The sequence below is a fragment of the Choristoneura fumiferana genome, chromosome 24, assembly GCF_025370935.1.
Source record: "Choristoneura fumiferana chromosome 24, NRCan_CFum_1, whole genome shotgun sequence".
Classification (NCBI taxonomy): Eukaryota; Metazoa; Arthropoda; class Insecta; order Lepidoptera; family Tortricidae; genus Choristoneura; species Choristoneura fumiferana.
In genome coordinates this window covers 5933967-5947008 of record NC_133495.1, presented here as the reverse complement: position 1 = coordinate 5947008, position 13042 = coordinate 5933967, and the positions used below count along the sequence as shown (strand labels likewise).

Sequence of the window (13042 nt, the reverse complement as noted above, 5' to 3'; positions counted from 1 at the left end):
GCCGCATACGCCGCTACCTTGCTTCATGGTAGAACTTCACTTGCCATTGCGTTATTTTTGTTACAACTCACCATTTTATCTTGTTTTTAGTCCGCGACAAAGCGACGTTCTCGGCCCTCCGCGTGACGCTGATGCTGATGGCGCTCCAAACGCTGTCCGGGTGCTTCGCGCTGATGAACTACGCGTCGGACGTGTTCGCGCGCACCGGCGCCGCGTGGAGCGCCGACGGGCTCGCGCTGTTAATGGGTTCGCTGCAGCTGGCTGGATCATTCTTCACCACGGTGTCCATTGAGAAGTTTGGGAGAAAGGTGGGTAAAAAAAATATATTTCAGACTCTATACCGAATCCATATCTTGTTCATCATCATCATCATCATCAGCCTATGTTCGTCCACTGCTGGACATAGGCCTCTCCCATGGCACGCCACTGAGCACGATCCCCGGCTACTCTCATCCAACTCTTGCCAGCCGCCCTGCGAAGATCATCGCTCCACCGAGTCTGAGGACGTCCTACGCTACGTTTGCCGATCCGTGGTCTCCACTCAAGAACTCGTCTACCCCAAAGGTAGATATATAGGTAGGCATATCTTGTTAGATATTAGAAATAAAAGAAAAAAGAGCGAGACGAAAACGGCCAGCACTGATTAAGCTTGAAACCCACTGACAGCGGTGGCGGAGCGGTGCGGCGCGGCGTGGAGACAGTACCGGTTGTAATATTCGAGCTAACGTGAAAGAGTCCGCATAGAAAACCACGCCACGATTTGCCGCGCGGTATTATATGCGCTCTTTGAGGGTACCGCCTCCACGCCGCGCCGCACCGCTCCGCCACCGCTGTCAGTGGGTTTCAAGCTTTATTGTCAGACGGCGCCGGAATGTGCAAGACAAATGTGTAAAAGGCTCAAGTCTTCTTCTTCAGACTCGAGTTACACTCTTGTCGTGGAATATTTTCCACTCATCCCTCCTATGAACCATCCCCTTGACCTCCTAAAACGACGCGACACCGACTTTCTCTTTCTTTGATTCTACTGAGAACATTTTATTTTTTTATCCAATAAAATTCACAACATTACAGTGTAACCAAAGCACTGGAAAAAAATAAAAGTACCTACATATGGTAACATATTAACTACCTCACTATATAACGAACTTTTCCGACAAAATACGATGGCAAAACATTGCTCAGTACATGTTTGCGTGCAGATCCCGCTGGGCTGCAGTTCTGGCGTGGTGTCGGTGTGCATGGCGGCGCTGGCGACCTACTTCGCGACACTTGCCGGCCCCGCCTGGCTGCCCGTGGCCGCCGTGTGCCTCTGTATCCTCGCCTACGGGGCCGGCCTGGCTCCTGTGCCCATGGTCATCATGGCCGAGGTGTTCTCCTTCCAGGTAATATACTTCATCATCACAAAGGCCTCCAAGAGCGCCCATAGGCGTTACACAACACAACTTGCCACATACGTGTATCGGCTGCCCAGTGGCGGATTAGCCACGTGGCAAGAGTCGCAAATGCTACGGGCCCCGCGGACCAATGCTTTTAAATCGTAAAAATGAAAATTTTGATAGTAGCATGTTTTTTTTTTAAACAATGTGTACAATACTGCCACCATAAAATCCAACACGAAACCGCCGTCAAAGAAACAAGATGGTATCATATAAAGTCGAAGCAAATCAAGGACCCCATGATAAAATTTGCTACAGGCCCCGCGCTGGCTTAATCCGGCTCTGCGGCTGCCCGCAACTCTCGCAATCATCACGTCGGATCGAAGAATCAAAAATAACAAATTATGTAAAATTCTCTGGTCACAATGTTTGTAACCAAACTCCTCGGAAACGGCTTGACCGATTTTTATGCAATTTTTTGTGTATATTCGTTAGGTGTGGGAATAGGACGTAAGCGAAAAATAACACTTCTACGCAAAAGGAGTCGCAGGCAACAGGTAGTAACAAATAAAAATTCTATAAGTAGGCCGCAAAGAGCTCTTCTAAATCTTAAACTACCAGCGCTTTCCACGAGAAATTTGGCAGAAATTCGTTGTAGGCAAGAGGCAGGTGCACTTAGTGAGAGACCTATGAGTACAAAAAAGCAATGCGGCCTGCAAAGTGCTACTTCAACTTAATTTCATCGAGCTAAAATGGTGATCCCGTAGCCTCTGCATCCTGGCGTACGGAGCCGGCCTGGCAACCGTGCCCATGGTGGTCATCGTGGTCATGGCTGATCTAACACTATATTTATCAACAGATGGAAGACTGTTGACAAGGGCGGATCCAGGGGGGGCCCAATGGCACCAATGACCCCAATGGGTCCTGACCTGGGTCTAGCACAAAAGTACTTACCTAGTATATTTAATAAAATTAATATCTCTGCGACAAAAGAGGAAAATTGATTACGTGTGATTGATGCTATTTTACAATAAATATATGTGCAACAACAAAGTGTGCATAAAAAGCGGCCAAGTGCGAGTCGGACTCGCCCATGAAGGGTTCCGTAGCAGCAAGTATCATAATATAAAAGTTTACTTTACTTTACGTTTTATGACGTATTAAAAAAAACTACTTACTAGATCTCGTTCAAACCAATTTTCGGTGGAAGTTTGCATGGTTAAGTTCATCATATATTTTTTTTAGTTTTATCATTCTCTTATTTTAGAAGTTACAGGGGGGGGGACACACATTTTACCACTTGGAAGTGTCTCTTGCGCAAACTATTCAGTTTAGAAAAAAATAATATTAGAAACCTCAATATCATTTTTGAAGACCTAGATACCGCACACATATGGGATTGATGAAAAAAAAATCGAGTTTCAGTTCTATGTATGGAGAACCCCCAAAATTTGTTGTTTTTTTTTTTCTATTTTTGTGTGAAAATCTTAATGCGGTTCACAGAATACATCTACTTACCAAGTTTCAACAGTATAGTTCTTATAGTTTCGGAAAAAAATGGCGGACGAACATAAGGGTTCCGTTTTTTGCCATTTGGCTACGGAACCTCTATTTCTAGGGCTGGTAGGACGAGTCAGATATTTTTGCACGCTCCGCTCTGGCACATATTAATGCAGAAGGACTGCACTTGCGTGTGTTCTATAGTAGATGACGTTATTTTTTTTTCCGTAACATGGTGTAATTCTTCTAGATGCGAGCACGAATGGCAGGAGCATCAATGGCGCTATCATTCTTCTGCAGTTCAATGACTGTTCTTTTCTACACGCCTGTCGCGAACTCCCTCGGGCCTTACGTCGTGTTCTACGTGTTCGCCGCTGTGACGCTCTGGGGCGTACTGTACACCATACTGTGGGTGCCTGAGACAAAGGGAAAGAGCCTGGCGGAAATACAGGCGTATTGGGTGAAACCGGAGCCAGTTTATGTATAGCATTTGTAGCAATTACTTTAGTTATTCAGATAAATAAGGCATTTTTGGGTTTCGATAAACGTTGGTACGACCCGCGGATCGGGAATGAATGACAATAATATATGTCTTAATAAATTGATAATTCAAACCCTCATGTCAACAAATACGGGCCGTACACAAACTGATAAAATTAATGTTGAAATCCTTTTGGAAATGTGATTTTTATTTAAGTTGAAACCTAAGAAATATAAGTAGAAATACGAAGTATTTCACGTCTCTAAATGTACTTAATAAATTAGGTCACATTTTAGCTTGTTTATAAAACAAGTACTTTTGTATTATTTGTAGGTGTACCATAAGGTGTAATGTAAAGGTGCTATTGTGTCTAGGTTCTTTAAAAAGGACAACATAAATTTTAAAGTATAATGTCTAAAAAATGGATGGTGGACATATCATTTTTTTTACTCTATTTGATATTGTTAGGGCGCAATGGAGTACTTTCATATTGTAAATCTAAGAAAGTTTGTTTACTGCAAATTGACACTAAATTATTAGATATACTCAGCGGCACAAAATTGGGCCCACTCTCCATACAAAATTACCTATAACTGCATACATTTGAGGGCCAGATTTTTTGCCGCTCGGTATATATATATATCCAAATATTAACATGTACCTATAACTTATTGCCCCTTTTGGCTCATAGAATTATATCATGTTCTTTATAAAGGACAAAATAAAAGACATACTTGTATTTATTATTTTAATATATAACTACAGAGAATCCTCGCGACGCCGTCGCACCATTCATCGTAAGCTGTTATCCAATTTTTGGTACACTTAATTCAATTAACTGATTCACAAGTGAATTTTAGAATTAAAATAAAAACAAATACACTATTGCCAGCCTTGATCACGACTTGGACATCGGAGCGAGAATCTGACAGCAAGAAATTAATCAATTGCGAGGAGGAAGGTTTTATGTACCTAAAACTAAAAATACTTGAAAATTGCTAGCAATTGCTAGGTACATGACGAAATGATCAGAATTTGAACAATATCGAACCAGCAATTCTAGGCTCAAACCCTGTTTACAATAGTGGTGTTTTTTTACTGAATATATAAAAATGTGTTTGTATTTTAATAAACTAACATGTCTTCATCTAAAAACATACAAATCAAAACACACACGAGTTTAAATGTGAATTACAAAGTATCAGTACTTCATTTTTATTTATTTGTGAACTGTTTAAAAACTCGTACTTTTAAAAGACATCTTAATTGATTAATAACTCTGCATGATAATATCCATTAAAAGCAACATTCACGAACTCCATCCGAATATATGCGCGAAATGTTAAAAAACTAAAGGTTCTTTTAAAAGCACATAAGCAATACTCTTCACCCAATAAGGCATTCGATTTACACTGATACATACCGAAAATAATTTCCTTTCCTCCCATTTTTCGACACTATTTTTAACAATAAATAAAAAAATCTTGCTGCGATGTCCATTATAACGTTTACCATTACGAAATATCGTCATCTGTCACGATTAGTCACTTAGTCAATATTATAAAACAGAATCCGTCATTGGCTGATGACGTTTTGAACTCGACAATACTGTCACCGAATTATACACATGAAATTGAAAAAAGAAATCTTTCAGCCGAAATAATACAAACAAACTAAAAACAACGGGCAAACAATCTTAGTTCATTAAAATTCTAAAAACTTATAATTATAATTCTATATTACAGACTCGACTCTTTTTACGCTGGTCACTCCTTTGAATGTTGCCATTGTTAAACAGACAAAGTACAGGTTTATTTTTAGATGTAATCGAAAATAACCAAAGTACGTTTTGCAATTTACATGAAACTGTAATAGTTAAGGCAGCGGATTACACAAGCATCCCTTACCGGTCGGTACAGTAGAACGAGATAGAAAATCGTATCGTATCTCGCTTGAGCTTGGTATGTAAAAAAAAACATATTAGAGAATACTATATGTATAACCTAAACTGGCTGTGCTTTAGATCGATTGCAATGTTAATGAATTGAAATATGGAAAATAGAAGGAATATTAACCAAGCATTATGTGATATTCCTCCATTTGAAGACCTTCCTAAAGATCATTCACTTTTATGGGTTTTTTTTTCTGGAAAATCTACAGCACAATACTGTAAAATGACCAGGCCCCAATACCATTAACGTCACAAGTGCTACAATTGTACATAATTGTCACAGGGGGCTGGCGGATTATATTTTTGATTGAATGTTATAAATAAAACTCGAGACAAAATTAAGATGAGCAAAATTGGTCAGCAGAAATCTGAACAGCTATGACTATGATCATTAAATGGCCAAAAATAAAGGCACAGCTTGACAGAAACTGACGATCAAACCAAAATATCTTAGACAGAATTCAAAACATAATTAAAGAAAGTTACAGTCATTCGTGCCCCACACTTTCACCTATCACACTTTACACAAGTAAGTATTTAATTTATTCCTTAAGATTGAGAAGCTCTTAATCAATCTTTTAATGCTTATCCAATAAATTACTTTGACAGTTCCGTCTGTATAGACACGGAAACTAGCTTTTATTGTGTACAAAATACTTAAGAGTCTAATGATTTCCGACGAAACAGAACATTTGTCAAGTATGTCGTACCCATGATTTTTGTTGACGCCACTGAACTTTAGTCTCTATTGTTCTTCTTTACCGAGCCATTTCCGACGTCAGCATAGTGTCATCTTTACAGTAAAGTAACGTTAGCAAACGACATTCAGTGAAATCTCCAGTCAGTATACTTTGTTTCTTTGATGATAATAATATGAATCAGTGTTGGTTTGCGATACAAGTAAATAAGCGTAATTCATATTTGTAATACAAATTGCTTAACTAATCTGTGCCATTCGGGACCGTCTCTCACCAGTGCTTCCCACCGAGAGAATTCCACGTGGATTCTCAGTATGCTTATTTGGATCCGTTGTAGAAAAAATATAAGTATCAACGAACGTAGCCGACAACACTGGCTTATCCGAACCACACACAGGCCACGTACTCACTATACGGCTAATCACGCGGTTTAAGCGCGCTGTCTCTTTCTCAAGCGATACTTTGAAAAGGGACGGCGCTCTAAAACCGCGCCGTTAGCCGCATAGTGCGTTGCGTGACCGCGTACGTTTTCGCTTCCAAACTAAGAGCCACACCATGGTGCGGCGTCGAAGCGTCGTACAAAATTATTCGGTGCCGAGCACTTGACACACCCTATAATCTGCATCTCGTGGGGCACCATAACGGCAACGTGCCGCACCCCGGCACCAACTGATGTGGCCAAGCTTCAACGATCATGATACGATAGATAAAGTCTCTAAATGATACAAATCGACGGCTCTCTGGCTCAACCTCCTATATGAAATTTTACGAAATTCTAATAACAAATTTAGATACTTAGTAGATGTTCCATTTTCATAAAGGTTGGGTGCGAGACCCGTCGAAATGTGGTCCCTTAGACTCTGGGTGTGTTGGAAATTAAATTCTACATTTTGCCTAAGATCTAGGCACGGTTTAAAAATTATTCAGGACTTTATTGGTTGTTTTCATAGAAGTCTCTGTTTCAGTACAGACTAAAAATGTAGCTACTTCTCCTATAGAAAAGATAATTCTAAAATGCTCATTATTGTATGCATTCGTTAATGAAATAGAGGCTAAGGATAACCACGATTCCTGAAGAACCTCTGAATTCCCCGGTGGGCTTTCCAGTCTTGTATATTGTAAGCGTAATTGTTCCTGAGCCGACATCTAGGATACTTAAGAGTAAAAAAGTTCCATGTCACATTTTCCTTTGCTAATAAACAACATATTCTCGAGGCTTCTTTAGTGAATATGGAACTTTTTTAGTCTCAGGTTACGATCTATCGCGGGCAGAACCAACTCCTCTTGCCCATTATTGCTTTTTTATATCCAACATCAAAGAAATCCATGATTTATTGCAGAGAAAGTATTTTAATTTATGTACTACGTAATAGTCAATATGCCAATTTGCCTTGCAAAATAACACTGCGAAAATACAATAAATGTGAATTGCTTTTCGTTACACAAAAATACATATTACTACCGGCAGTGTTTTCATTCTTCGTGAATTCTAATTCGATGGGTTCAAATACTGCTCCCAGAGATGTTAAATAATATTAAAATACAGTTTTCCAGCGACTTCAAAATTTTAAAATAAAGCTACTTAGGATCCATTACAGTGAATTGAGATCTCTAAATGCGACATTTTTTTCGCAAAGGTGCATTTTTATTGTGAACACGTGCCATATTACCTAACGCACTCGGAATCACTAATTCACCACTTCTTTCTGTCATACGAGAAAGTATGAGGATAGAGAGAGACGGTGAATGTAATCACGAGCGTTCAGCCCTCCAAACTATTACTGCAAATAGTACAACAAATTCCGTATAAAATTATAAACATTTTTCTGAAATTCAACAGGTGCTCGCTCAGGCATTATAACCGCACTAGGCAGACTAGGACTTTGCTTGTCTTACGAAGTGCCCAATATATTTTGAGAATTAAATTCTATTGTTTGAAGTATTTCGCCGTTCGTGAGACAAAGCTCCTATGGTCGAAACGCCTAGCCTGCTATAAGGTCAATCTATAGTCGAGTGGGAGGTCACTATTGTGCAGCGACATCTACGCAGTAACCTTAACCTTGTCAACGCAACAAACAAATCATTCACACGCATATTTTTTATAAAAAAACATAAGATTTATGTGAATGCGTGTTATGTAATGAACTACCGAATTAGAGTTCAAACGACAGCTTTTTGGCGTTGAGAAGGTTAAAAATAGAAACGTATGTTTCCCTTACTCGTGAGATGTCACTGTTGTGGCCGCTACATGGCGACGTGTGTGTGTGTGTGCGTGCGTTCACTCGCTGAGAGCACGTTTGACGGCGGGCTCGTCGATATCTGTCTCTGGGGGCTGCTCGAGCCCTGGCAGTTGGATCTGTGTGTCTGATGCTTCCGATGGCTGAAAAAAAACACATGAAGTTATATAAACAACCCTTTCTTAAAGTGCAATGTGGGAGGAGAATCTACTATCGCCTTTGCTTCTTTTGCCGCGCATTATACTTTAATGGGGTAGCTTTTAAGGGTGGCTCTTCAACGATATCTATGCCTTAATTATAGTAGTGGAATAATGTCAAAGATTCGCTGTTTGCGGGTAAATAAACGAATTAATTATTAAATTTCCCACTATTAATAGCACGCGCCGGCACTAATGTTTTACATTAGTATTTGTATTCGAAAATTCAAGACGGTAAAGTTATAAACACATAATGATAAGAATAAAAGAAAACAAAAAGTTGGTCCTTCCAACAGCCGTACTCATTGATGTTCAAAATCTTTTTATATCTTTACCCACATTTTTCTAAAATATAACGTCAATTAAGAACGCCAATTCAAACATCCCTGAGTACTGCAGTTACAGTCTAGACAAAATCTATGATATTTTTCTTTTTGTTTTTATTTTCCAAACTTATAATTATCATTACATATGAGTAGACTTGTCCAATATTTACCTTCAAGTCAATGACTCCCGCGTTTACCTTGATGTCAATTACTGCCAAGCGTGGTACGGGGAGCTTGTAACAAACACAACTACATTGTACAATCCGAAATGAGTAGAAATAAAATAACGGAGCCATTTTCCTTGTAACATTATTAACGCTTGCTTGAATGACAACATTTTGGTCTGAACGAATTTTGTTCTCTTATTTTCTTTCTACTCTTGTCGCACTACAAGGCAGGGAATGAGCGAGCTTATTAGTTCAACTGACATGACCTAACTATTATTTTTAATTAATGTAAGTTGAGCAAACAATATTATCGCTTCAGCCTTTCATATTTGTATAATTCGTTTCAACATTGCACTGATCATGTTTAGTGAGCGGGTTAAACAGTCACGTGACGTCGGGGCCATAACAAAAGGCCATATCGCCATATCGCAGTGCTTATTCCATATCATCTTTAGTTTTTTTTTAAACAGGCAAAAACATAACATCTTCAAAGTCGTTAAAAATGTTCCACAAAAAGCTCGTCATTTAGCCGCGAGGAAGGGAGAAAGAAGAATCTCACGAAACATCGCCACAGGTAGGAAAAAATATTACAATAATAACATTACATGAAAACTATCTCGTAACAACTACACAAGGAAAAGGAAAGAACAGGGGAGGACAGAGTTTCTTCGGTCTTGCCTAGAGCGTCTAGCGGAAAAGAGGGATCTGTGTGTATTACAGTTAAGATACGGATGAAAGTGTTTTGTTTTTCTTACCTCAACGTCGTTAGTGTTGATAGTGTCGGGCGAGGGGCGCAGACGCTTCTTGCCGCGCGCCAACGGGTCTGTTGCTACAGGTTTCTTGGCCTGGAACTGTGACAACGGGAGTTAAAACCGACTCAAAACTATAGCAGGCTTTTAAAAAAACAAAACTGAATATTCTGTAGTTTTTAACAGACTTCAAAAAAGAAGGATATGTTCGACTGTCTGTATTTTTTTTTTTACTTTTCTTATGTATGTTCACCGATTACTCCGCCAATTGTGGTACAGATTTTTAAAATTCTTTTTTTTATTTGAAAGTGTACACCAACAAAGTATTTGCCAGAGTATTTGGCACCAAGTCAAGACCTGATGATGGATCCTAGGGAAATCGAGGGCGATCCTCAATATTTGGGCAAGCATCATGGCAAGCAAAGTAGGGTCAAGTCGAAATACTATTCAAAGTGCGCGTGAACAGATTTGACGCTGCAAACAAGCGACGAGCGGCTGCATGCACCTTTCTCCCTCTCAGCTGTCGGCTTATCGTGATGATGGCGAGGAGCCAGTTACCTGCAGCTCTGGCGGCAGGAAGACGCGCGAGTTGGTGAAGTACTCGTCCTGCGGCGCGAAGTACATGGTGGGGATGCGCGCGTCCGACGGGAAGTCGCGCATCTCGAACGACGACGACCGCGCCCAGATCACGGACATGGCCAGGTCGCAGATCGCCCACATTTTCTGAACGGGAAAAGCATAAGGCTATAATACAATACAGTAATAAATAAATCAATATCACAGGACACTTGACACCACTTGACCTAGTCCCAAAGTAAGCAAAGCTTGTGTTATCGGTACTAGGCAACGGATAATACTTAAATAGATAGATAGATACATACTTATTACCAACCGGATCGTCCATATTAAACACCCAAAACTCGAGAACAAACATTCATATTTTTCACACAAATATCTGCCCCGATTGGGGATCGAACCCGGGACCTCAAGCTTCATAGTCAGGTTCTCTAACCACTGGGCTACCCGGTCGTCCAAAATACAATGACTCTTTATTGAACACCAACACAATAGTAAGCAGTACAGAAAACGCAGGGAACACACACGCCGTCTCTTTCTCAAGCGATACTTTGAGGAGGGACGACGCGCTGAAACCGCGCGGTTAACCGCATAGTGCGTACTTGCACTAACGAGTGCTCTCTCACGGTTGAAAATAGTAAATTATACACAAAGTGTCAACACACGTGGCTACGTACGCATTATGCGGTTAACCGCGCGGTCTCTTTCTCAAACGATACTTTGAAGAAGGACGGCGCGGTTTGAAAACACTATTATTGCAGAAAGTATAAAGAGTGCACCAAACGCGTCATTTTACCAAAGACAGTCATATAACCCGGTATAATTGTAGGCAAGGGTTGATAGTTAAGGCGAGGGTAAAATGGGCTTTATAAACGAGACCCTGTTTCATTCTACTTTTCACTTCGATTACGAGGAAATTAATAACCGAAATTTGGAACAGACGGCCCACCACATGGTACTGGAATGCCCGATCACTAAGTTCGATGGACACATAGATGACCTCAAGAAGCTGTCAGAGAAAGCCGTGGAATATTTTAAGAAATCTAGATTTAAGTTTTAATGTTTAGTTTTCATTTGTATTTCTTACACAGATTTGCAGTGACACTAAGTCCATACGATAAATAAATAATAACCGAAATTGTTAAAAAATATATGAATATTTAGTCATTCCATTCAGTCCCGGACATATTAAGCTACAGGACCCTAAAAAGATCAATTTTAGTTCCCACTGGATAGTGAGTTCCCCAACGGGGAGCGAGTAAGCAACCCCCTGTCGCTGGATGATACTCACATAGTTATAGTTATCGTCTGTCTCTTGCAGCGCGTCCTTATGGTTTTTCATGCGCTCCACCAGACTCTTGTAGAAGCCGTAGCAGTAGAAGTCGTTGCGCGTGATGAGAGGCTCCAGGATGAACCAGATGCACTGCTTCATCACCTGATCACACAAAGCATGAAACATTTAAAACAAAAACTTTGATTAACCTCTCTGTGTACGATATAACGATCCGTGCCAAATTTAAGGCTATTTTTATTTATTTAAATAAGCAGAATTTGTTGTTATTAAAACAAATGAGATTGCAGTATTATTATTTTTTTAGTTTCCGCATACGTGGGATTAAGCTCAGCGTGCTATTTATTTTTCAAATAATTACTCATAATTATTTCAACCGTCACATCGCTCCGTTGCCCATTTAAAGCTAGTGGTTAAAATGAGTTCATGAATATTTATTTTAAAATTAAATATATGTAACACCAAATAATTTATAGTTTGTGAGTTACGACCCCAGTGTGGTCGTTAAGTAATAAATAAGAAACGTTTAATGTTTAAAAACCGTGCACAAATTTATCCTTGACAAGTTATGCTAACAGTTACGCCATTTTAGAATTCATAATTTATTTATTTAAATATTTTCTACAAAAATATTCACTTAATTATAAAAGGAATTCAAGACGAAAAAAAACTTTAATTTTATTTTTGAGTTGTACACCAGTTGTGATTTTAAATAATCAGGTAAATGACAATTTTTTTATTTTTATTACATTAGTTTTACATCCAGATATAAATACTAGCATCATCGGTGAACGTAACACACAAGTAACCAAGTACTAGGGGCAACTCGTTGACATACACTGAGAACAACAGCAGCCCCAGAACGCTGCCTTGCGGTCCACCTTATAATATTTTTCATAGCCCTACAGTCGTACTTTATTTACTTGAACTTGATATGCATCTAATATCGTAGCTTGTGATGTGTTAGACAGATAGCTTTGGACTCGTTCTAAAGCCGTGCCACCAATACAGACATGCTCGAGCTGTTCTAACAAAATGTTGTGCGAAACACAGTCAAATGCTTTTGATAGATCTACATATGTTATCGTGTAACGGTAATTTTACTAGCGTTTCAACCGCTATCTGTTTCCTGTCGCATATATAAAAAAAATACCTACATTTAGCATACAATTTTTACAAATTAGAATTGCACCCCCCAAGCACATTGTTTTGTTAAATCCGCTTGGTAATCGCTCATTTCTTCAATATCTGTGACAGGATATTGATAGCGGTTGAGATGGAACTACCCGTAAATAGTAATTATTACATATTTTGTAACTAAAGTCACCGAAATAGATGTAAAAATATGCAAGTTGAAGTAGCAATGGGGGCGGGTAACATCGCGCGAAGAATAGAATTCTGATATCCGTTGGGGGAGAAAAGTTCTCGAGTGGCGACCGCGAACCGGAAGACGAAGCGTTGGCAGGCCTCCCACCAGGTGGACTGACGAGTGA

At 39.6% G+C, this 13042-nt stretch overlaps 2 protein-coding genes across 3 annotated transcripts in view; one reads left to right on the top strand and one right to left on the bottom strand.

Moving 5' to 3' along the window:
• Positions 1–90: 90 nt before the first annotated feature.
• On the top strand, positions 91–3988 carry LOC141441497 (facilitated trehalose transporter Tret1-like; the record flags this gene model as incomplete). Its single annotated transcript, XM_074106259.1, is given in 3 exon segments — positions 91–308; positions 1200–1382; positions 3127–3988. Coding segments are annotated over 3 exon segments (638 nt in total), but the record flags the coding sequence as incomplete, so codon positions are not given.
• A 103-nt stretch (positions 3989–4091) lies between these two features.
• Positions 4092–13042, bottom strand: part of pds5 (cohesin associated factor B pds5) — a 31968-nt gene continuing 23017 nt past the window's right edge. Inside the window, exons 16-20 of one of the 2 annotated variants that reach the window (XM_074106256.1) lie at positions 11550–11693; positions 10241–10405; positions 9689–9784; positions 8937–8999; positions 4092–8386 (exon numbers count right to left, since the gene is read on the bottom strand). In XM_074106256.1, the coding sequence (XP_073962357.1) occupies positions 8285–8386; positions 8937–8999; positions 9689–9784; positions 10241–10405; positions 11550–11693 (570 nt within the window). In that variant the 3' untranslated portion in view covers positions 4092–8284. The remainder of the gene's footprint in view (positions 8387–8936; positions 9000–9688; positions 9785–10240; positions 10406–11549; positions 11694–13042) is intronic. The other variant, XM_074106257.1, reaches the window with a different exon arrangement.